This window comes from Manis javanica, chromosome 10 (assembly GCF_040802235.1).
Source record: "Manis javanica isolate MJ-LG chromosome 10, MJ_LKY, whole genome shotgun sequence".
NCBI classification, from domain to species: domain Eukaryota; kingdom Metazoa; phylum Chordata; class Mammalia; order Pholidota; family Manidae; genus Manis; species Manis javanica.
This window is the reverse complement of record NC_133165.1, coordinates 108,966,781-108,992,159: the sequence shown is the minus strand read 5'-3', so window position 1 is coordinate 108,992,159 and position 25,379 is coordinate 108,966,781. Positions and strand designations below refer to the sequence as shown.

The 25,379-nt window shown below is 53.6% G+C and overlaps 1 protein-coding gene across 7 annotated transcripts; it reads right to left on the bottom strand.

Moving 5' to 3' along the window:
- Positions 1–904: 904 nt before the first annotated feature.
- CSF2RB (colony stimulating factor 2 receptor subunit beta) lies at positions 905–23,391 on the bottom strand. 7 transcript variants are annotated; one of them, XM_017653021.3, is made up of 14 exons: positions 23,239–23,391; positions 16,314–16,549; positions 15,236–15,359; positions 12,805–12,995; positions 9,579–9,730; positions 9,328–9,496; positions 8,694–8,829; positions 8,377–8,534; positions 7,203–7,342; positions 6,224–6,386; positions 5,047–5,137; positions 4,767–4,824; positions 3,832–3,935; positions 905–3,172 (listed from the first exon to the last, which is right to left on the bottom strand). In XM_017653021.3, exons 2-14 carry the CDS (start codon positions 16,387–16,389, stop codon positions 2,026–2,028), a joined length of 2,709 nt encoding a protein of 902 aa, XP_017508510.3. In that variant the 5' UTR covers positions 16,390–16,549; positions 23,239–23,391; the 3' UTR covers positions 905–2,025. The 7 variants fall into 7 exon arrangements, with proteins under 7 accessions (XP_017508510.3, XP_036862925.2, XP_017508513.3 ...); XM_037007030.2 differs by having other exon boundaries at positions 8,377–8,447; XM_017653024.3 differs by having other exon boundaries at positions 16,314–16,541; positions 23,239–23,380.
- Positions 23,392–25,379: the final 1,988 nt, after the last annotated feature.

Genomic DNA, 25,379 nt, shown 5'->3' with positions numbered 1-25,379 from the left:
TCCCCAGCTACTCTGACACAGATACACAAGTTAAGAGTTTAGTTTTGTTTTACAATAAAAATATTTTATTGCCATTTTTTTCAAGTATCCATGTCTGAACATGTTGAAAGTAATATGTTGGGTTTCTTTCTAATACATGTAGGTCCATCTCATTCATTTTTAACATAGGATTCTATTTTAGAATGCATTAAGATGCTGTTATTAATTTCACAGTGGGTGAATATTTAAGCTGTTGAGAGTTTTCTTCCATCCATCACAAACATTGTTGTAATGAACAGGGATTTGGGAACAAAAAATAACAAGAACATTTGCTCTGACACTTATTAAAATATTGTGAATCCTGAACATCAAAATAGTGGGGCACCATTGGAAGAATAACATAATACAGTTGAAAGCCTAGAAATGATCTGAGGGCATATGGGAACTTTCTGTATCATAAATGTAGCATTTGATATTTCATGTGGTTTAGCAAATGATGTAAGAACATTTGAGCTACCTGTTTACAGAAAACATATCCACAATCATTACAATCTCACATGAAAAGCTTGAAACACAAAAAGAACTAGAAAAATATAAATGAGGGCAAATGCAGTTTGGACGTGGGGAAGGCCTCTGTAAATTTGACACCAAAAGTGGAGCCGTTGAAGGCAATCCCCGGTAGACTTACTTGACAATAGAAAAGTCTACATTGTGCACACCCATGAGCCTCATGTACAAAATTAAAAGACAAACCGCAAACTAGGGAAAAAAATTGCACCAGCCACAAAAGGGCACCATAGTTTTTAAAACTTAATCAGAAAAAGATGAACATCAGCACGAAGCCTTCAGCAGGGTCAGCCCAGTGAGCAAATACCAGCACCCAAGGGACAGGAAAATGTGCGCAAACTGGACAGTTACCAAATAATGCGAATTAAAACAATTTAATGCTATTTTTGCATAGGAGAGAGGCACAGATTTAAAAGAACCATATTCCCCAGGGTAGGCCCAGATAAGATCGAAAGCCCCTCGTACATGGCTGGTGGGGTGGGAGTGGTAAGGTCTTTCTGGAACAATGGCTGCTGGGTGATTTGGACTGTAAGCCCTAAAGAGGACATGCCCTTTGATCGTTTCCTTGTCTTTGTTGAGCAGTTCCGCCCACCTTGTGTACAGGAGACACGGGTTCTGGACTCCCCTACCCTCCTGAATTTCCCCAGGCCTCACCAGCCTGGGTGGAGGAAGGTCACTTCACCCAGGAGTCAGCGCTGCCCACTGCTCAGCTCAGGGCCTCTACCTGAGGCAGGGTCTTCGGGCCCCTGAGGCTCCCCAGTGGCCTGGGTGAGGCCAGCAGCGTGTCCCATGAGCTCATGAGCACTTCTTTCCTGGCACCCCCCCTCACCATGCCCATTCTCGGCGTGACATTTGAGACGGGTACTTTGCCACCATGCTTGGGCTGCAGTGTCCGACACAGGCGTGCCCAGTCCTGGGCTGCTTTTCCAAGCCTTCAACCTCAAGGCCCCACCCGGTGCCTCCTGCCTCCTGCACCTGGGCTGGAATCTCGTCACATGCACTCACGGCTGCCGGGGACGAGTGACAGACACAAGTCATCCAACACAGTGCATCAGTTTAGGTTCTGATGGAGACGTGGCATCTCAGAACTGACTTAGACCTCAGACTCACTCTACTAATAAATAAGGGAAAAAGGAAGGAAGGTAACAGCAAAAAACCTGGCAAAAAAGGAAATGAGGGTAAATGGATGGCTATACATGGAGCTCTAATGATTCAGAAGGTAATATTAAGTTGAGAGGAAAAATGTGTGTGTATCTGAGATGGGGAGAAGAGAGAAGAAGGAGGGAAGCGGTGATTTGCTGAAGTTTAAGGGAGAAGGTGGATGGTGCACCCATTTTCCTGGTCTCCGTCTGTTCCGGCATGGAGGCTCAACCTTGGCTTCGCAGAAATGGCGGTGGACGCGAGCAGGGGCTGGTGGGAGAATGGAGGGCAGGAGGCAGACCCGCCCCTTGCACTCCCCTGGGTGGGGTCTAGAGGGCCTCAGCACACCCCCTCAGGCCTGCTGACACCCCAAGGGGGCAGGGGCAGGTAGTCCGGCTGCTTTAGGGCTTTGAAGAGCTGAATGGCCGGCACCTGTGGAAGGGGCTGGCACAGGGCCTTCTTGGCCTGGACCTCCTGGGCGAGGTCCCCGAGGTCGGGACAGGGTCCTGAGGAAGAGCGCTTACTCTGGGCTGGGAGAGGGCCAGGTCCCAGGCCAGGGAGGAAACAATAGTCACCCACTTGCTGCAGGACCAGGAGCCCCTCAGGGTTTGGGGAGGCTGGGGCTGCATCTGCCCGGGGCTCCCCAGGGCTTGAGATGGGGCTGCTGGCTGCAGGAGGGGCAGGACTGCCCAGAGGGGACTTGAGGGACTGGCCTGTGGTTGGAGGGAGCTCTACATAGCCTTCAAACTCAGACCTCATGGCGGCCAGGGCTCCAGTGGGCCCACCAGCCCGCCCGGGACTGAGGCTGTGATTCTCATCGAAGGAGAGGACCAGAGGGGGATCCTGGGAGATAGGTGGGGACCCTGTGGGTGGGGTGAGTGCCAGGTCTGCCGTGGTGACATAACCAGAGGCCACAATGCCATCCTCAGGGACCCCAGAGCCAGTGGGCAGAGCTGGGGGAACCACATCCTTTGGGCTGTGTCTGTCTTTTGGGCCCTGACCACCCACCATCAGCCCAGGTGCAGGTGGGGTGGGGTCTGCCCCTGACTCCAGGGAGGGGCTCCCTTCAGCCCCTAGGCTGGGCCTCCTTTCCACATCCCTGGCCCAGCCCTGTCCTATCACCTGGGACAGGGGCACCAGCTGCACCTGACCCGCCGCGGGCAGACACAGGTACTCCAGGGACCCTGAAGGCTGTGGCTTCCTGCTCATGCCCATCTGTGGGGGCGCCCGCTGGCCTGCCATGTCAGGCAGGGAGCGGCTCTGTGGCGGCCCCAGGTAGGGGCCATTGAAGTCGAAGCCGGGAACCTGGCTCTCAGGTTTGCCTGGTCTGGCCGACAGGCCCGGCTTGGGGCTGGGGGGCTGCTCTGTGGGAGGGTCCGAGGTGGTCAGGGTCACGTCTGGCTCGGGCGGTGACTCACGGGCACCTTTAGGGTCCTCTGTGGTGAGAGGTGACACCTCGCTGCGTCCATAGTCTACAGAGGACACCCTGCGGGGAGAGCAGGTGCAGAGATGTTGGGACCACCTGGGCAGATGCCTCAGCCCATGCCCAGGGGCCTGGGACAGGCCTGGGCTCACAGAGAGCACAGAGAGGGCAAGGCGGGCAGCAGGCCCAGGGCCGGGCACCAGACGGTCGCCCCATCTCCTGGGGGTATCACTGCCAGCCTCTGTGCTCTTGTTCCAGGTCTTTCTCTACCACACGCCCCTTGACCTCCACCCAGCTGCAGGGCCCAGGTCAATGCCCAGTCAGGGCCTGCTCTATTGTCCCCTCATCCCTTGATTCCCCAGCTGTGCTATCACCTCCCCTGAGGGTCAGCGGTGAGCTAGAGGCACAGGTGCTGACCATGAGGGTTTGCAGCCCCTTGGCCGCCCATGAGGCCAAGGCAGTGTGGGTCCCCCTGGGCAGCAGGGCAGGAGGAGGTCACCTGCTTTAGTCTCCTGCCTCTGGTCAAGTCCAAGGTGAGGACATTGCGAACTGGAGAATGAGGAGGCTCTCGCTGAGGCCCACCTGGGATGCCTCTTTAGGGCAACAAACATCCATGGATCTCTCCATACTGAGCCACAGGCCAAAGGCCGTCTCCTCTGAGCCCCCGATGTGTGTGATGGGGCCACCCCCCCACCTCCTATGGGTTCATGCCCAGAACTCACCCTTCCAGCTCAGGGAAGTGGCTGCCGAGCAGGCCCTTGTGTGGGGGGCTCCTGCTGGTGAGGGTTAGCATGCTGTCTGGGAGCCGGAGCCCAGTATTCCCATTCTGGGAAGAGAAAGGACATTTGTGCCTGTGGTGTGGGGGCCCTTGAGAAACCGACGGTGAAGGGAAGGTCGTGGGGGTGGCAGGGGATTCGGGGAGCCCCGGGCATAGGAGGAATCTCAGCATGAGCAAAACCAGCCCGGGCCCCTGATACCGGGAAGAGGGAGGCCAGCGAGGGTCTGGGATGCCCCAGAGTCCTTGAGCATCGCAGATGGGGACCCTATTCTGAGAGTCTGCTAATCTCAGGTGTAGCTGCCTGCACACTCATCCCCTAGTCCCCTCCATGCTGGCCAGGAGACCCCTCCACAGGCCTGACCCAAGGGCTCCGGATCCCCATGTGTTGGCACCCACCCTGTGGTCACCTCAGCCTCCTGAGATGTGCCCCCAGGCTCACTGGCCACCCGCCTCAGTCTCCTTCATGAAGGGGTCCTGTCTCCTCACACGGCATGTCTTCGGCCTGCAGTGGCCTTTCCCACCTGGCAGCACCCTGGATCCTTCAAAGCTCAGCTCTGCCATCCTGTCCTGTAGCAGCGACTCTGCCTCCCACCAACACACCTGCCCCCACCAGAACTAACCCCTCCCCGAGTCTGCCCTGGACTCTCCGTGTCTGCTGCTCAACTCTCTCCTGCTCCACAAGCATCTGCGGGTGCCCAGGGGGTGGCAGGGCTGAACTTGTAAGTACTGGCCTGGCTCTTAGAGGTTCCCATCCCCTGTCCCAGACCACCTACACTCTGAACTCAAAGCCCACAGGAAAGGAGGAGCCCTTTGGGAGGGGGACTTGGGCAGGAGTGGAGAAGCCCCCCCCACCCCATCGCCCTCACAGCCAGACCCTACCTGGAACAAGTGGCTCTTGCTGGGGTTGGGGATTTTCTCCTTCCACTTCTGGTTCAGCCTGGAAAGACACCAGGTTGGGGACAGCCACCAGAGACCATAGGGCCGCTCCCCGTGCTCACAGACAGAGGGGAACTGAGCTCCAGGGAGGGGGTGGGGTTTGTCCCAGGTCCCGCGGGGAGGTGTTGGCAGAGTAGGGACTGGGAGGAGCGGGCAGTGGGGTCCCTGGCACCCTCTAGGGTCTCGGGTGCCCCCACCTGCCAGCCATTATGGGGTCCCTTACCTGTACCCATGGATGCCACAGAAGCGTAGGGCCGGGAGCAAGGCAAGGGTGGTGAAGACCAGGGTGAGTGCCAGGGCCCACGTGGGCAGCACTTTCAGGCCCAGGAAAGAAAAAGAGGCATTAGCATCTGGGGAGGGACAGAGCTGGAGATGGGGATGCGGGGGCAGGTGCACCCAGGTTGGTGCCTCCCAGGCCATGCTCTGCTGCAGGGGCAGCACTCCAGGAGCTCACTGGCTCGGGGGAGAGAGGTGGAGGGAGGGCCAGACACAGGTGAAGAAAAGGGCATTGGTCCACACCCCTGGGGAGAACACAGAGGGCAGATCCTTCCCAGGAGCAGGAGGTGCCATGGAGAGGACAGTGAATGTGCCCCATGGCAATCACAGAGGACTTCCTGAAGGAGGCAGCACATAAGCTGGGCACTGGGGGACAGGGAGGCTTGAATAGGCAGAGAAGGGAAAGCTGTGCTGCTGGAGGAACCAGCAGGTGCAAAGGCCCATCAGGAGTCCCCACACTTCTTCCTGGGCAGCATCAAGCCCCTCACAAGCTGGGCCCATCCAAGGCACCCCTGATCTTCCCTTAGGCCTGGTGTTCAGCCCTCCTTTGTGCTTGATTGTGGCCCTCTCCCTGGGACTCCTCCCCTGCAAAGCTGGCTGTGGACTGGGGTCCATGCAGCCAACACATCCCCCAACCCCTCTATACCACCCCTCTTGGACCTGGTCTCGTACTTGTTGCCTGGTGGCCACTGAGGGGAACGGTGAGGGACAAATGAAAGCAGCCAGTGTTGGGAAGTGGGGAGATTAGGAAAGTAGGGCCACAGCCTCCCCATCCCAGTCTCAGTCCATAGCTCCTAATGTCTGCTGCCGTGGTAACAGGAAAGGAGGGCTGAGCAGCCCCTGGCTTGGTGGCTGCCACAAAAGCTAATGAAACTCTAGGTCATATTAATAGAGGGCTAACGCCAGTCTGAGAGAGCAGTGGAGGTGAGACCTGCCCCTTCCTGCTCTCTCAGGACCTCATCTGCAGTCTGTCTACACACCAGATGTCACTCTCCAGTGACTCTGCCATGGCACATGGAGGGAAGGGCTCTCGGGCGGGGTGGGGTCACATCTCCCCGCCCCATCATCCCGTGCCCTGCCCGCGGGACTGACCCAGGAAGGTGGGTGGAGGCCAGCAGACCTACCCCAGTCCGTGTCCCAGGAGCACTCCTCACTCCACTCACTCCAGATCCCACTGTAGCCGCTGGGGCCAGGCTTCACCCTCACTCTCGCCTCGTACCTGGTGGAGGGCTCCAGAGGAGGCAGCGGCATGCTGTGGGCGTTCTGGAGGGGCTCCATCTTGCTCTCCTGTGTGGGCAGGGGTTTGCCTGGTGTGTGGGGCACAGCTGCAAACCCCACTCACGTCGACTCTCCAGCCTTCTGCCCCCATCGGCCCCCAGCTGGGCCACAGCCCCAGGTTTGGTGCGGCCCCACGCCCCTGATGGAGGACCATGCCCCAGTGTCCACAGGGGAGGGCATGCAGACAGGACCAGGCACTGCACCTTTTGCAATGCACCCTGTGACCCATGACAACACTGAGGCCCAGAAACCCTGCACCACCATGTCCCAAGCTCGCCTGGAGACCCCTCAGCCTCCCGGCTCCTCCGGGCAGCCTGGAAATGCCGTATGGGACCACTGGGCTCTGGGCTCAGAGATGGGGGCTCAGGAGCCTGGGGCTCACCCCCAGCTCCACCATTCACCCAGCCCCTCCTGGCCTCAGTTTCCCCATTTCCAGCCTGCAGGGTTCTGATCCCAGCTCCATGGAGCCTCAGGCTCTGCACAGACCCTGAGGGCTACGTGGAGGTGGGGGCTGGAGACTGAACCCCAGGCTGGGGCCCTGCCTGCCTCCAAGCAGCTGCACATTTGTATTCCAGATGAGATATCCCTGAAGAAATGTCTCCTTTATGACTTTCGAAAACCTTTCAGCCAGCTGTCTCTCAGCCCCCTCCACCCAAGGATGGGACAGTGACCTGCCAACCGCACAGAGTCACAGTCACCAAGTCCCAGTGACTTCCTGGCCGGTCACCCGCTGGGAACCAGGCACCTGGCAGGTGTGCTGCTCTGCCTGTTTTCCCACCCTCCCCTTCCCCCGCCCCACAGGCTCCCCCTGGACACAGGCCTCACCTCCCATGAGTCCGCCTCTTTCTTGTACTGGACCTGGAAGGCGTGAGCAATGTGTTTGTACTGCATTTCCCCCGCTTTCCAGCGCAGGACGTAGCCATCTCTGCCCTTGGTCACATTGAGGGTTGGGTGTGCCATCTGGACTGGAGGGAGGGAAACTTTCAGGGAACATCATTCATAGCATTGCTCTAAGCGAACATTGCTTGTGTTCCATGCCGGCCACAGGCGCTGTCTCCACCGGCCCTGGGCCCAGGTCCTGCCCGGCTCTAGGTCTTTGCACCCCGACTGCAGCATATCATCTATTTTGACATGCACAGCCCTCCTCTTCAGAGATGCTGAGGTTCACTTGTTTTATCATGAGGTGACCCAAAGCTGGGGTTCCCCATGGTATGTGAGTAAAAATAAAATCACTACTGATTCTGTGCTAGAGTACTGGCCGTGTGGTACATGCTCAAACTGTCTGAATGATTTCACTGAATTCTAACAACTCTACAAGGGAGGTGCTAGTAGCTTGTCGCATTTTACAGACTAAGAAACTAAAGTCCTGGAACGATTAAGTAACTTGCCAAGGGCAGGCAGTTAACAAGGGACCGAGACAAAGATTGCAAACGTGGCAGATCCCCAGAGAGTAAGTGGTGGACTCAAACCCCGGGACGAAGGCAAGTTAGCTGCTGCCTCTGACACACACTCTAGACTAGGGTGGAGACCCTGGTCACTGGGAAGCAGTGTGGGAGGTGCCTTTGTATGGGGCCCTCGCTACAAAATAGGAACCAGGAATATTAATCTGAAAGGAACTACAATTTATTTGCACACCCCCGACCCCCAACTGGAGAAGCAGGTCATACATTAATTATTTTGAAGACTGAAAACATCAGTCAGGGGAGGGCTGTGGAAACCTGAAAGAGGAAATTCCAAGCAGGGAATGAAAGAAAAAAGGCTTTGAAAACATGATCCTGAGGAATATCAATGGACTCCACCTTCGTATTATTTGCCATTGTGTTGAAAACTTTAAGAAGAGCTTCGGATTACTTCTGTTCCCTTCACTCACTGGACTGCTTTTTGTTGAAAGTAATAAACATGAAGACTGGGTGCAGAAGAACCCCGAGCTTATTCAGGTTGCACAATGAGGCTGTGCTGTCACAAGAGCCCTTGCGTAACAGGCTGGGGGCAAACTCACTGTTCTCTGAGCTCTTTATAAATTTCTCTTCCTTCTTTGGCCGGACAGAGATGGTGTACTGGCTGTGGTTCCTGGGGTCGGGCACAGGAATCTGGCATCGGTGCCGGATGTAGGGGCTGCCGGACGCCTCCTTCAGCACTGGGGAGCACTCCTTCTCCCTGGGGATCACCAGGGATGCGAGCACAGGGGAGGCGGGGACAGTGAGAGGAATGAGAACCTGGGGTGAGCTGTGGCTTCACTGGGGCCCCCAAAGGCGGCAGGAGGCCCGGAGGGGGCCAGACCTGATGGGGAGAGGGGTAGAGAAAGGGGACACTCACGCTGCGTTGGGGCTGGGCTTGTAGAAGATGGTGAAGGAGACCGAGCTGATCACCTCGGCCCTCACTTCCCAGGAGCAGCTGAGCGTGGCAGCCCCATCAAAGAAGCACTGGAGGTTCTGGGGCTGGGCCTCGTCCCCTGGGAGGGGGGAGAGTCCCTCAGTCATTCCTCCTTCATTCATTCCCTGGCTCTCAGGGGCCCACCATGAGACTCATCACAGAGAGATCACGGGTTTGGGGGCCAAAAAGACCAGGGGCTGAACTTGGCATAAACTTGCCAGCTGTGTGACCACAGGTCAGAGTGAATTCTGTGGACCTTCACACCCACCCTGAGTAGAATGGGGTGGGGGGGGGATCTAGTTTCCGTGTCGGGGATCTAACACAATAGCATTGGTGCGTCTGCACCTCACCCTCATGAAAACAGCTGCTCATAGTGTTATCATTGTCACTGTCACTAGGCAGAAAGGGGCCCAGCCCCGAGGAAGCCACAGCTGCTGCCTCAGTCACACGGATGGGCCTGGTCAGGGAAGAAGATTTGTGGAGTCCCCCCCTGTGACCTCCTGGACGCCTCGATGCAGGAGCTGTAATGACCGGCCCTTCCCACAGAGGGGCGCTGCCCCAAGCCTGACTCCCTTACCCGGCTGGGAATCCCAGCGAACCTCGGGGCTCCACTTGCTGGGCGGACCCGAGAGCCCCGAACCCCGGGCCAGCCGGGTGCGAACTCGGGCCACGTAGGTGCTGCTGGGCATGAGGTGCTCCTGGCCCAGGATAGCCTGGGAGGACCTGGAGTAGAGGGCGGGGGCGTCCTGTGGGGAGAGAGCGGCTACTGGAGGCGGGGCCGGCCGGGCGGGTCCCTGCAGCTGGGGCAGAGCTGGCCGAGGTGCTTACCTCCCAGGAGTCCTGAAGCCGCCTGTAGACCACCTCAAACTCCAGGTTTGACAGCCAGGGGCTCTGGGAACCCGCGAGGGCAACACTCCAGTTGAGCAGGAAACGGTCCCCGGCAGCAGTGATGCGGAAGTCCTCGGGCGTGGGGGGCCGCACTGGAGGGAGCAGAAATAAAGGGCCCATGAGGGCTGGACGGCGGGGGGTCAGTGAAGGGCCTGCATAGCCTTTGTGCAAACAGACTTGGGTTCCAGGCCAGGGGCTGCCCCCACCACCAGTGTGACCTTGGACAAGACCCTCTCCTCTGTGGGCCTCAGGCCTTCATCTGCAAAATCATGGGGATTCGAAGCGAATGCGAATGAAATCTGTGCAGACTGCAGCGCCCATGTATCATAAAAGGGGCTGGCAATTAAACTGAATGTGCCCTCCTTTTGTCCTCAGGGCCCCCACTGCCCAGGATGTGGCCCTGTGGCCTCCCGCCCAGCAGACAGCCCTGGGACCCGTGTCACTCCCTGTCCTGCTGTGCACCCTTCTCCCTTCCTCCTGCCCATCTGAGGTCCTGCTCCTCTCTGTGCCCAGCAGAAATGTCTCCTCCTCTAGAGCCTTCTTGGATTCCCCCCCACAGGCAGAACCCCTTGCTCCTTTTCCTGTCCCACCATAGCCCTTACAACCCTGGTGGATTTATGTATGTTTCCACATCTGCCTCCCCAAGCAGTCCAGGAGCTTGGGAGAGGCAGGGTTTGAAATTCGACCACCTTCTCTAGCTGAGATATAGTGATTCAGTGAATCTGGGGACAAGTGAATGAATGATTGAATGAATAATTGAATGAATACATGTAGGCAGCCTTCAGAGACTTTCCATGAAGTCATTCCATCAACTAACAGCAAGCCTACATCTCTGGGACCTGCAGGGTTGGGTGAGCAGATTCATTAAGAAATGGCATGGCTCCTGACTCCTGAAGTTTCTACATCTGAATGCTGAGACATGACTTTCAAACACAAAAAAAATTCAGTAAGAGCCCAAAGAAGATGTAAATGTTCTGTGCTGTACAGGGAACATGGCGCGTGACAGCATGACAGAACCGGAGCCTTTGGGAAGTCTTAAGCTCAGAATGGCAGGCACAGGCTGCCCTTTTCCCACCCACAGCCACAGCAGGCATCCCAACCAACCATGGCACTCCTAGTCCCTGAGCCTGTCTTGTACAGGGAGTCCTTCTCAGCCTGGAGCTCTAGGAAGCTGCTACGAACTGAACTGAATGGGAACCCCACTGGAAACCTATTCATCCAACCTGAGAGGTTTAAGTCGACCGGCTCGTTTCACATATGGAGAAACTGACAGAGGAGGTGAAATATCTAGGTCTCCACATGTGGGAGCCTAAGAGCAGATCAAATGCACATCTGTCCCTTCCATGGCATCTCCCAGCCTCTCTGATGTATTGCCAAGATGGCTAAGGCTGGAATTTACCTCTCTACTGAACACACGCCCTAGGGGGCAAATGCCACACTCCCCTCCCCAGTTCTCCGTTGTCTGCATCTACACCTGGATGCCTTCCCTGTTACCAGGCCATGAGCTGCACAGGGGCAGGGCCACTGACCGGCTTGCTCACTACTCTCCTGGTACTTGTAGGCGCTCAATGGAAGAACACATTAATGAATGAATTGCATCTATGTCTCAACTGTGGTTTCTATCCCCCTCCATGTTCCCATCCCCTGGCCATATCCAGCTAAATCCTCATCATTTCTCCCTGGAACAAGCACCCTAGGTCACAGTTTGGGTTCCAGCCTCCTGCCATCTCCTGTCCCCTGCCATCTACTCTGAACATCATTCACCTCTGGCATCCTCATGCCCACATCCAATCCTGTCATGCCTGCAGTGGCTCCCAGTTGCTTAGATGATGTGGACCTCCAAACTCCTCTGCAGGATGCAGAAGCCTCTCCTGGCTGCACTGACCTCCTTCCTGCTGTGCAGTCCTCTCGAAGCTGATGTTCCTGGGACACAATTACTAGCAGTTTCCCAACCTGCCCCTTCCACCCGAGTCTGCCAGCCTTTGCACATGCTGGTTCCTCTGCCAGCAAAGCTGTTCCCACTCTCTTCTTGCACCCATCCTCCAGATATTCCTGCAAAGCTCTTCCCTCCAGGGAGCCCTCAGCCCCAGGGTCTCCTTGCCCACTACCCCCCCGGCACATGGCATGCACCTGCCTTCAGTAAGTGATCCCAGCCTGAGCCCCACCCAGACGGGACTCTTTCTCTCATCAAGCACACATTTTGAGACATTGTTTGAAATGAATTCATCGTGGCCTAGCCCATTCCCTCTACCTGGCAACAGCTTTGTGCTGCCAGGATCAAAAGAGTCAGGAAGCAAAGGCTGGAGCCCCCTTGCCACCTGACACTTGCAGGAAGCAGCATGGCTTGGTATCTGGGGACCAGGAACTGAAGTCTGACACCAGCATCCGAGAAAGCTTGGGCAAGTTCCTGCTCTCAGCCTCAGTTTCATGGTCAATGAAGGGGTTAAAAATGAGTGCATAATACCACCGCTACTGTAACGGTTAAATAATTTCAGGCAGTGTTTTCTGAAAGCCAGCCATCTACAGGATTCTTTCTGTCTAATATACAGTCAAATGAGGCCTAATGATTTATATAAAATCATTGTCAATACCCTACCCCCAAGACCATTGATCGTTTCATGGGCAGCTGTGAACACACGGTGCCCACACTGGGAGCCACGCAGAGGAGGCACTGAGGGGATGACTCCATGTCTCACGCGCAGGAGATACTTGGTAGGTCTGCCCCATCCCTGCCATGTCTGCTCAGTGGTGGCACATTAGAAAAGTTACATACCCTCTTCAGGCTTAAGCACCTCCTCTATCCAATGCATTGTTGCAGACCCTGGGTGAGACCATATTGAGTTTTCAAGCAATAAAGTCTCTATCTGAATAGGAAGGATTGTTCTAGAAGTGAAGCCTTCATATCTGGAAAGCAATGGCTTGGCAGGTGGTGGAGCAGCCAGGACCAGGAGGAGGTCCCACTAACTGAGGCTTTTTATATTGTACCTGCTCTAATGCCTCCATCATAAGGAGACCCCATTCTCTTCCCCCAAGAGGCCACCGCAGCCCAAGCCAGTGTCTCCTGTCCTTGAAGACTCTCAGTCCCTGGCCTGCCTCCTGTGGTTTGGTCACCCCAGGGGCCCACTGTCCATACAGCCCACCCCTGAACAGGGGCCCCGGGCCTCACCGTGCTGGGTCAGATTCACAGTGAGCTGGGTTTCCAGAGTCCGGGCTGGTTGGAATGAGAAATAGTCTTTATCGGCAACAACAAAAAGCTTGTAGGGAATAACGCATCTTCTGGGCACACAGCCCGGACAAGGTGCGTCTAACCAGGGCATGTCGTCACTGAGACTGCAGGACACTGGCTGCGGAGGGCCCCTGCCAGGAGAGGACACAGGTCAGCCCAGAGCAAACAAGAAGCTCTCATTCAACAAGCATGACTGAGTGGTTTCCATGTGCGAGGCTTTGTCCAGGGCCGGTGAACAGAGCACACCCAGATCTCTGCCTGTGACGCGCACATCCCAGTGAAGGAGACACACCCGACACAACTGAGTAAAATACGCCGTGTGTCAAACAGAGGCAACTTTACTTGGACAAGCACAGCGGGGAAGGGGGATGAGGCCAGGTCGGGATATGCCTCAAAATAGAGGAGACAGAGGAAATCTCATGGAAGAGGCAATATTTGAGCAGAAACTTGAAGGAAGGGAGGGTAGGAGTCATGTAAATTCTGAGGAAAGCGTATTTCAGGAAATGGGCTCAGCAAGTGCCAAGGCCCTGGGGCAGGCCTGGGTTTGGTGTGTTGTGGGCCGGGCAGCTAAGCAGTGGGCATGGAGTGAAGTATATGGGGGTGGGAGGTCTAGGACACCAGCAGAGCTAAGATATAGGAGGCCAGGACTTGAAAAGAATTTAAGGATTTTGGATTTCCCTGGAAGTAGGGAAAATGTAGAGAGTTACGAGCAAAGGAGTGACAAGCTTGCAAGGATTCCTCTGGCTGCTGGGGAAGGTAGACTGGGTTGGGGGTGGGGGTGGCAATTTTGGGAGCAGGGAGACCAGCTGGGGGGCTTCTGGACTATCCAGTGACAGGAAGTGTTTGGAGCACAGTGGTGGTGTTAGCCTTGGCCAGAGTCACTTTCTGTTCGGAGATAAAGTTGGCAGCCTTTGCTGATGGATTAGAGGCTCCGATGGGGAGGGAATGGTGGGGGAGGAGATTAAACAACCAGAACAAACCTCCCGATTGTGCGGCTTGAGCCACTAGGAGCTCCCATTTGGTGAAGTGCGGTGGGAGATCAGCAGCTGCACAGCAGGAATTTGGTTCAAGACAGTGGGGGTGGAAAACGCCTATTATCTGAGGCACAGGTGGAGAGGCAAGAGCACCCATGGGTGTGGAGCTTAGGGGGAGGGCTGGGCTGGAGAAAGCATGTGAGAGTCATCAGCCAGAGCCCATGGCTGCGTCTCTGCCATTGATCAGGGTACAAAAGGGGACAGCGGTGAAGGGGTGAGTGCGGTGGCCAGAGGTCAGGAGAGGGAGGTGCTCAGGAGGGGAAGGCTGGGACTGGCCGCAGCCTTAGCCCAAGGAGGGCTCTGCCGCCTTCCGCAGGGGCAGCTCAGGTGGTCTGGTGGGGGCAGAGGGATCCTGGGAGCCGGTTCAGAATAGCTAGAAAGACACTGCCTGTGGAGGGTCTAGACAGTTCTTCCAAGCAGTGGCCTCACAGGGGAGCAGAGGCTGGGCCCCACCAGAGGCGCCCGGGGTCAGGAGGCACCTGGAGCTGCTGCCCCGGCTGGCACCTGTGAGTGGGGTCGGGCAGGTTTGCTCAGTGACTGGGAATGACCCTGGGGTGAGGGCCTGTCAGTGGCACGGGGGGGATTGGGGACTGTGGAGCACTGCTGTCTTTGAGCAGCAAAACCAGGTGGGACCCTGCAGTGGCACAGACGGGCCTGGGATGGAATCGCTGCCTGCCGGGTGGACAGGGAGGTGCGGGAGGTGCAGGAGGGAGTAGGCACGGCTGAGGGGGAGGCTGAGGGGAGAAGGGAGGCTCCCAGGAGAGCAGCAGAGGGAGCCCAACAGCAGTGCTGCGGGGTGTGCTGAGCCGGCTTCACACTCCCAGCTGCACGTGGTCTCTCTGTGCCCGTGACGCCAGCTGTTTCATTCTTCCTAGTATGGTGAGTGAGACTGCGGCCAACCCCCAGAAGGGTGCCAGGCACCTTCCCCAGTGGCACATGCCCCGGACCCCATGTGAGGAGAAAGGAGAAACCCCACTATGGAGGCGGCAGGGCCTCAGAAGATGGGGAGCCCAGCCCTGCAGGCCAGGGGCACTCACACACTGTGTCCCAGGAGATGGACCTCATCTCCGAGGCCTCGGCTTCCTCATGTGGGCATTACACCCCCCCCACCAGCCTCTCAGGGAAGATGGACTAACATGGACTGTGGTGGGGCCATTCTGTTACATTGTGGTGAAATAAGAGAAGATCCTCACCCTCACCACCAGCTGCAGCAACTTTAGCCAGAGGTGCCCCAGAAACCTGGCCCAGCAGGGGCTTCCCCAACTCTGTCCTCCGTCCAGCCCCCACCTGCACAGCCCCACACCCCAGCGCTGCCCACTGCCCCCAGTGTCACTCACTCATTCAGCCTGCGGTACAGGGTCACATTGATGAGCCGCTGGGCATCCTGGGTGTCTGCCCACCTGCAGACGATGCGGCTGGTGTAGTCGTTATGGCAGCTCAGGGTCTGCAGAGGGACCGTCTCTGACCAGGAGAAAGGCAGGAAGGGGGTCACATCTCCCCTCCAGATGTCCCTTGCCACCATCCCTTACAGCCCCTCTGGGGTGCCTGGCACTGAGGAGGGTCTCCTAGAATCCTGTAGAGGCTCCTGGCTGCTAGGCAGAGGTCCCTGGGGTGAGGGGTGGGGCCAGGGGCTCTGCAGGGGGAGGGTCCTGGCTGTGGACCCTCCCCTGGATAGAAGCACAATATTCTGGTCGATTCACAGCACATTTCCTGAGCCCCTGCTGTGCCCCTGTTCCTGGAACAGGGTCTCCCTCTCACCCCAGGCCAGGGACACGCATCCAGCACAGACCCTGCTGGGGGCCCCGCAGTGCGGCCTGGGAGGAGAGGCACAAACCACCCCTGGGAGGCAGCGTGGCAGAGCCTCACCCTGGGGCTTCCCTACCCTGGCCTCTGGGTCAGCTGCCAGTCCTATGGTTAGAAAAGTGACTGTGGTCACCGCAATTACCAGAGAAGTCAGGTGGGAGCCCTCAGGGAGGAGGTTTCAGGGCCCAGCTGGGCCTCCAAGCAGGAGGTTTCTGGGCCCAGGCAGAGAGTCCCCAGGAGCAAAGGTGGGGAACTGGGCAAGGCTGTAGGAGGAGCGGAGTGTCTGGGGCAGAAGGACGGGCAGAGAAAAGGCTGGAGCGGTTGGCCTGGAGGTGAGAGGCCTTGAATGCCACACTAGAAATGTGGGCAGAGGCAGCACAGAAGGGGAGTAGGCCATACCGGAGACCAGAGAAGGATAAGCAGGGGTGTGGGAGGAGGAAAGAGGGGCACCAGGCAGATCAGGGAGAGAGGAGGGCCGGAGGGGGCCGGAGGTGGGGGAGGTCCAGGCGCTGGGGTCCGGGAGCTTCCTGGGGGATGCTAGGGGGCAGCCTAGCCCACAGGGCCCAGCGGTGAGGACGGGGCCTGGGCCCGGGAGGGGGCAGCGGGGCTCACCTTGGGCCCCTGCAGTGCTGGGCCCCCAGTACATGGCCAGCAGGGCAACGGAGAGCAGCCTCTGGGGCAGCGCCATCTCTGGGTCAGGGTGGGTGGGTAGGTCACCCGCTCACATAGTCCAGGTGTGGACTGGCCCCGGCGTTTCCTCCTCCTCCCCAGCTGGAGGCCAGGCCCGACCCATGTCCGGGTCATCGGCTCTTCTGAATCATTGTTCCAGGACGCTGCCTCCTGTAGGCCTGCAGAGATGTCAGTTGGGAGCTGCCCCCTCCCTGTCCTGAGGCCTCAGGGACTCAGTCCAGGAGTGGGGTGAACCCAGGGGAGACCCTGGTGCCTGGGCTAGTCACACTGCTGCCTCAGCCGGGCACCTGAATGGTCCCGTCCCCTCCCCCTCAGCGCCTGGGGGAGGACCGCAAGGGCCACTGAACGGCCCCTGAGAAGTGGTCCCCCAGGGGCCCCTGGGCAATGCCCTGGTGATGGGCAAGCCTGAGAGAGGCCCGGTTGTTTGATTTGTCCTGAGCTCTTGACCCGCATCTGCTCTGGGGAGTCACTGGGCCTTGGGGCGGCACTGTCATCCCTGTGTGTGACCCCCCGCAGGCTCTCCCACACAGGCCGGCTGTGTTTACAGTCATCTTCCCACACTGCTCTCTGAAGGCCAGTTCCCTTTTCTCCGCAGAAGGTTGGGGGTTTCCTCTTTTCATTTCATTCGGCCCTGGGAAGTACCCAGGCAAGGAGCAAAGGGACTGTGGTTCCTTCTGTTCTGCAAGTTTGACTGAAACTTCACTCAAGATGCTTGTATGCCTGCACTCACACACTCATGAGAGTGCACGTGCGCGCGCGCGCGCGCACACACACACACACACACACACACACACGGCAGTGGTGGCAGCTGTCTTTCTGAGAAAAGTATGGCTCTTGGCTGAGCCAGCCTGATCTTCAACAGAGGCTCTGTGCCTCCCATGCCCGTGACCTGGGCTAACTCACCAATGTTCCCTGAACGTCATCTCCCCATCTGTAAAGTGGGCACAAGTACACAGATCTTGCGTGTTGGTCGTGAAGGGAACCAAACGTGATGATGCTCATAGAGTGGTTAGTGTGATGGCGGCTCAGGGAAGAAGCGCAGGTTTGCCTGGAGGTGGGGGAGAGTATCTCTCCACTTCCGCTCCTGCCAACGGGGCAGTGCCCCTGGGGTAGGTGTGGGAGAGCCTGGGTGGGCTGGGAGCTCGGTTTGCCTCTCTGGGATCCGCCTAAAAATTCAGAGCCTCTCTTTGGATCTTCCCACAAGGAGAAGTACTAAATATGTAAGAGAGCAGTTTTTCCCAAAATAAGTTATAGTTTTAGCACAGTTCCAATCAATATTTAACAAGATGTGCTTTGCAAGAACTCAAAAGAAAAAAGATAAATGTGAGGACAGTTAATGAGATTTTTAAAAACAAGGAGTCTCTACCCAGTAGCAAAATTTATGACAAAGATCGATAAATAAAGCAGGGGGTTTCCATCACACACACACAAGAGATCCATGGACATACTGTCCAGATAAACTCTATTTTACCCAAGAATATACTACAGGATGAAGGAAGATTCATGAATCAATGTGAAGAAGTAATAAAGTGCTAAGATAATAGAGTAACAACCAAAAATGTATGAAGCTAAATGCCTATCTCACACTATTCCCAAAATATCAGGTTCATTGAAAATTTAAATGTATGAAGTTAACTCATATTTAACTTGCAAACCATAGGAATGAATGCAGTGGAACTATTTAAGCTTAAAAGCAGAAGAAACCAGAGACACTAAGGATGATGGATAAAAGCACAGAAAAATGAAATCATCTATATTTTATAAAAATTGCCAAATCACAAAGCAAAGGACAAAGTGCAAAACAAAGCTGGTGCCAAAATTACAGAGAACAGATCTCCGACTTCACACTGTAAATGAGTAAAACAGTAATGGCATCCAACGGACACAGGTGTGAAATCCACATACACACAGAGAATTCATATTAGTGCCTAACAATTACAAAATGCTTACCATGAGCCAGGCACTGTTCGAAGGGCTTTACAGATTTTAGTACACCAATGTATAGGTTACAATTAGAATCCCCACTTCGTAGATGAGAAAACAGGCATAAGGTCCACAATCACACAGGGACAGGCTGGGACTGAAGCCCACAGCAGATTGGCTCTAGAATTTGAGCTCTTAACCATTAGTGGCTGTATTTCTCAATCACTGGTATTATATGTGTCCATTCCAACATCAACTGACCGAGCAGACACTTCTACAGACATGCACAAATACAGCAAAAACAAAACTTTAAAACACCATATTTAGCATCCTCAGGGAGATTTGAGAAATCATTACCATTTAAAATAACAGACTAGTATGCAAAAGAGCAAATAAACAGAGTTCTTGGTATTTGAAGGAATGAGATTCATAATAGTAAAAAACAAAACTCAATAATGGGCCAAATCACAGAATGAACACCACAAATATTCATGTTACAAAGGCAGATACTGAAGACAGAGCGAATGAGTGAGGAGATGGGAAACAGAGAAGAGTTAAGGCCTGGAAAAGAAATCCAGTAGTTTCAAGATCTAGAAGCAGAGGGCGGAAAGAATTGAAGGCAGGTATGGCAGACAGTGTCAGCTACTATCTGTCCCCTTCCTCCTGGTAATAGAAGTTCAAGTTTTAGGTGGGCTTATTGCTACACAGAATAAAATTTCCTATTTTATTTCCTAAACTCTCCTATTACTAGGTATGGTCATATTACTAAATGTAATTCAAAGAGAGATGAGTGGAAGCATTGGGTGCACCTTCCAAAAGAGGCTGCTTAAAGGGATCTGGCTCAGGTAGGAGGGGTCCATTTTTACCCTTCTGCTTTTTCACCTCCTTCCAGCCTGCTGCAACTTGCAAGTGAAGGCTGGAGCTCCAGCAGCCATTTTGGACATAAAGTTACCTTGGGAATGCAAGCCATATGCAACGGAAAGAGAGGAACCTGGATCCCTCTTGTCATTGTGGAACAAACATGAGCCCAAGACTTGACTACCTCTGGACATCTTTTATGTGAGGGAAAATAAACATATATTGTTAAGCCACTGTTGTTTGGAGATTTTTCATGTGCAACCAAGATACGAGATACAATTGAAATAGAAGAAAACTTCACAGGGCTTTAAAGGAGACAAAAGTCTGCTAGGGGAAGAGCGGGATTCATTTTTAAAGGTGCTGTTCTCAGTCATGTGCTGGTGAACTTTAAGTCATCCAATAAACGGGTAATCCTAGAAGCTCCCAGAAGAAAACAGGTTGTTTTCAATTGTACAAGAATCTGGGTGGCAAGACTTTCTCACAAGTGACCCTGAACTCTAAAAAAATAGTGATGTCTTGAAAATACTGAGGAAAATGTGTTTAAACCTGGAATCATAAAGAGCCAAGCTTACTTTTAAGTTCAAGGGCAAAAACCCACAATATTTTGGAAATGTATTGACAAAGAAAGTTTTTCTTTTCTGAAAGAAAGTTACTTTAGGATGTATTTCAGAAAACAAAAAAGTCCAAGAAAGAAAGACAGCGTATTATACTGGAATCAGTGGTAAGAAATGTAAGACTTACCATTATGTAAGGAAGGATTGTTACTGTATAAGGTGAAAGTAAATAAGTACATGAGAACAATATTGAAGTAAAACTCAGATGATTTTCAGATAGGAGTTGGCAGTGAGTCTGGGAGTGGAAAGCAGAGGAGAACTGAAAGCTTACAAAGAATCTTGCCTTGTGGAAGAGCTTAGTTGTATTAATTAAGCTCAATTGCTAATGGAAAATATGAATTAAATGCGTGTGTTAAAAATGTAGAGGTTAAAAATCACTAAGTGTAGGCTGAGCCAGAGGACGGGTGACAGGGAGGAAGAAGAGGGAGGGTGAGGTGGGGAAGGGAGCGAAACGAGAAGAGAAAAACCAAACACGTTCTCACTCAAAAAAACAACCACGCACATCAACATTCCCAAACTCATGAAGAAATTGAATGGTAGGAGATAAAAAATAAAATGCAAAACTCAAATTCAGTCCAGACAAAAACAATGCATAGGACAACCTGACAAAGACTTGAGAAAGAAGAATGCATCATGGATGGCCATGTAGGGTTACTCCAAAAATGGATGGACAGCCATTGAAATCTATTCATGATTAAAAGAAATAGATTAACAGATTAAAAGGAAAAAAGGGATAAGTTTACTCTGAAGATGCTTCTAAATAGCTGATAATACAAATGCCATTACTGATTGAACAAAACAAATACCCTTTGGCAAATGAGACACTGAAGGGAACCTGGATATTTCTCGGTTTCTGCTAGAAACCTGTGGCCACATCTGAGACAGGGAAATGTTCGTGCCTTCCCCTAAAGGCACACCCAGGAGAAGCCTGCCCCCCACTGTCATCCGCAGCAGTGAGTCCTCCTCCAAATAGTCTCCAAAGTCAATACAATCTAAATTAAAATTCCCAGAGGATTTCTGATGAGTGTGACAAACTGATTCTAGGTTATAACGAACCAAACATGAGAGATTTGCTCTCTTAGAAAATAGTCAGGAATATGATAGCAAACAGATGGAACAAAAAACAGTAAGGGAGTCATCAAGTGGGGATCTGGGAAATAATAGTGTTGTTTCAAATCACTGAGGGAAGAATGGGCTGCATGCTCCTAGCTAATGATATTGAGAAAGAAGCTAGTCATTTTAAAGCCGTATTATTATTTTACATATTGACCATCCCCACAAATTCTAGATGGATTAAGGATCTACAAGTCAAAAGTAAAATGACAAAAGCATTACAAATGTTTCTTTAATCTTAGGGGTTGAACAATACACCAAATGCAGAAAACATGAAGTAAAAAAAATGACAGGTTTGACTTATAAGCAGTTAACACATTTTTATATGAAACAAGATACCTTAAATATGGTAAAGGAAAAAAAAAACAAGTGATAATCTGGAAGAATATGTTTTCAACACACATAAATAAACTGGTAATATACAAAATAAATGAATTGCTCTTACAGTGAGTATGTAAGACAGAGAAACCACCAGCAAATGGACAAAGGACATACATTTCCACACACATGATAAAAGAAACCCCAGTAGCCAATAAATATATGGATGCAGCACAACTTCACCCACAATTGGGGCAAAGAGAAATCCAAGCAAGAACCAGGTAATTTTCATCCATTACACTGGACACAATTCAAAGATTAATCATTTCCCTAAAGAGTAATTAGTCCTTTTATGCATAACTGTGGGGGTATATGTTAATTGAGCCACTCTGAGAATGATTTGATAATACTTATTAAACTTTTTAACATGCAATCTCTTGCCCAGCGATTCTGCTTCTAGGAATCAGGGCTGCAGAAACACTTTCACAAGTGTGAAAAAACTGGAAACAACCTAAGTGTCCATGAATATGGGACTGGGTAAATACTTTTTTTATTTATTTACCCAGTACTAAATAATAAATGCCACATTATTTAATAATAATGTGTGCCCATACTAATAATAAATGCCACATGTTCCTTATGGCTAATAAATGAATTAAATCCATATGTATTATTGTGGAAAGTTGTCCAAAATGTAATAGTAGGTATAAAACAAGAAACAAGTCAAAATGTAATAGTAGGTGTAAAAGTAGTAGGTATAAACAATAAGTATGTTATAATTTCATTTATGTACAAAGAAAAACAATAGACTTGTAGCGTGCTTAGAAAAGGTTTTGGAAGGATACATATGGTGGAGAGTGGGGACCAGAGCCTAGAGATGATTGGGACTTTGTCTTTTATGATACATAATTCTGGAACATTCTAATTGCTAATAAAGCAAATATTCATATATTTACTTGTTTAATATTAAGTATGCTCATTAAACAAGTCATGGACTACCCTGTAGTATTGGCGGCCATAACACAACATGAGTAAAACTGATGAGTGAAGAAAGAGAGACCAAAAGCTAATTGGAAAGGTGCTACTCATTTAAAGTTATTAGAAAGCAGGAAGACGGTAAGCAGAGAGAAGTAGAATCTGGTTATGCAAATACATGACAAGGCCTTTGCAGACTAAAAATTGCACCTGTGCAACTTGTCAGCCTGTCTGGTGGGAACCCACACGCTCTCCCACCCAGGGGCAGTCACACACCTGCACGCACCCTATGCAGATGCCCCTAGATGCCCTCCCACCCAGCCAGGGCACCTGGGGCCTAACTCTGACTAAGCCATAGCAGTTCAGGCTGGACTGTGATTGTAAAAAAACATTCTTTGAGGGGGAAAGATGTGCCTCTGGGCAAGGGACTGGGCCCCCTCTCATCTTCCACAGGGAGCTTCCAAAGCTGCCCTGAGCTCTGGGCCCAAGCAGGGAAACTTCCAGGTTCACTCCCCGCCTCGCGGTTTCTCCACACCCCTGCATCCGCACGGATGCCACATACACGCACGCTCATGCACAGATTTTTTTCTCTCTTTCTCAACCAGGATGTCAGAGCCTATCAGTACTCTTCCCATTCCAGAGATGAAGAGAGAAGTGCGGGGGGAGGGGGGGTTCTCCCTGTCACCCACAGCTCAGAGACTAAACGAAGTGCTCTGGGTCTGGTTCCTAGGCCTGAGCTCTCTGCCACCCCAGGCATGGTCCCTGCTGCTAGGACAGCTGGACCCTGCCGGGGAGGCCTGCCCCCCAAAGTCCTTCACACACACTCAAGCAAGGCAGCACCCCTGGCAGTCTCTCCAGTCACTGGCTGCCCAGGGAGTCAGGTCTCAGGTCTTCCCCAAGAGGCCAAGCCCGACCCACCCCAAGTCCCCAGAGCACACCTGCCTACCTACCTGCACCCTTGGGCTCCCCTGGTCCTTTCCATCCAGACTCCCAAGCTCCCCTGCTCCCACCACACCCTTCAGCCTGACCGGAAAGCCAGCCCATACCTCTTTATGGTGGGACGGATCAACCTTCTGCTGGAGTCTCCAGGCGGCAGAGAGCCTCTCAGGCTTCCTATTTATGTTGACGTCGTTAGGAAATGGAGAAGCAGAAAGAGGAAGTGATGCCGGCCCAGGCCTATTTCTGCACAGATGACTCTTCACACCATGGCCCAGCTTCTTAGAACTGTGGACACCAAGATACCAATTTTTTTCTAAGCCTTAGTGATTGCAAATGTTATTCCTTCTGCCAGAAGTACTTCTGACCCACTGTCTCCCTGTAAACTCCTATGCATCCTCTGTCAGCTCAAAGCAAATTCCTTCCTGCAGCTTCCCTGATGCCCCCAGAGGGACACAGGGGGAGGTGGCTGCAATATGCAGACTAGGTGAGAGCCCCGAGCTGGATGGCCCTGGGCTGGACTTCCTGCTCCAGAGTGTGACCTGGGGCAAGTCACCTGCATGCCACTTCCCCAGGTCCCATGACCCTGTAAGCAACCTCATCGGTTACTTACAAGCGTCCACAAATATCAAAGAGCCTTTGAGAGGATCAAGTGAGATGCTGCACTGCAAGACCTTAGCTCAGAGCCTGGCACCTGATTGCCACCAAGGGTTCGCGGTGTTTCTGTGAGTCCCCTGGTGTCCTTTTGCCTTGCACCTCCCTGCGCTGTCCCAGAGTCCTCAGGGTCCACGGCTGCCTTTCCCCAGCACTGTCTGGTGTGTGCCTCGCATTTCTCTCCCCAGCACCCAGCACATGTTAGTGGCTGTGTGGGGAGTGAATGAGTCCATGTATGAATGAGTGACTGACTCCTGAACACAGTAGGGCTGGGTCTGGAGCAAAGCAAGCGAGGCACCTCCTGAGGCACAACATGGAAGGAGGCCCCCAAGCACTCAGGAATGTTTTACCACTAGTATTTTAGAGAATTTAAAGCAATAATAAAATCAATTTAAAGTCAGTCTGCTTTTTCCTTGTCTCTGTGATTCTAAACAATTCACCCCCTTTTGTCTGTGTGCCCCTTGGATCTCTCCCGCCATCCAGCCCTTGGCAGGCCCTGAAAAAAAAAAAAGGAGGGCAGGGGACCTGTAATGAATGAGGTCAGTGGACCCAGGCCCTCCTCCAGCCAGGAAGGGCATGCCTGGGTGGGAGAAAGTCTGGGCCGGAGGGCAGAGTGGGCGCTGCAGGACGGGCTTCTCCCAGGATGCCGGCTACTGGGAAATCCCTTCCTGGCCCGGAGAGGTGGCGTAGGGGTCTGTCGGGGAGGGGGAGGAGCGGAAGCAATGTCCCGGGCCTTCTTTTCCCCAGTGCCCCCACCCAGCGCATCCTCCCCCCTCTCCTTGGCTGTGCTGGCCTGGCCAACGGCTGGGGACCTCAGGAGGGGCCACACTCAGGCCTGGTGCCCAGGAGCCTAGGTGGGAGGAAGGACGCCCTCTGGGGCTCAAGGTGGGGCAGTGTCTCCTGCTTGCCCCATCACCGGATCGGAGCTGGGCCTGAGGAGGCTGGGACGGCACTGGGTGCTCCAGGTGGTGAGGCTCTGCTGCCCCAGAGCCGGGGAAGCTCCATATTGTGGCTCGAGGGAAGGTCTAACACCACTGCCTGTCCAGAGTGGGCAAGGGGGCACAGTGGGGAGGAACCGGCTCCTGGTTAAAAACCAGTGTGTGACTTAGGCCTGAGCACAGGCCGTCAGGAAGCTTCCCCCAGCAGGCCGGGGCGGGGCAGCCACCCTCCCACAGCAGGTGGGGGCACACAGCGCAGGGCGGTCTCTGAGGGAGCTGTGGTCAAGGGCTCAGGCCCCTGGCCAGTCACGCTATCTCACATATTTGCTTTCCTCTTATTTGAGGCCTCCTTAGGGGAAGGGAGAGGGACACCTGGGGGACACTCTTCCCCCACTCTGACTCAGCACCTTGTGAGCCCACCCCTCACACTGCCCCCACCCCCACCCCAGGCCCCTGGAACCACTGGCCTTTTGTTGGGGCTCCCTCCACAGTGAGAGGTCCGTCTGACTCTGACAGGTGCTCCACTCTACCGGGAAGATGGAAAACAGGGGAGTCAGGTCAGGAGCACCAGGCTCCAAACGTGAAGAAGTCTTCGGCACACTTCAACCAATTCATTTTGCTTATAATTTCCTTTTTATGCAATCAATAGAGTAACATAG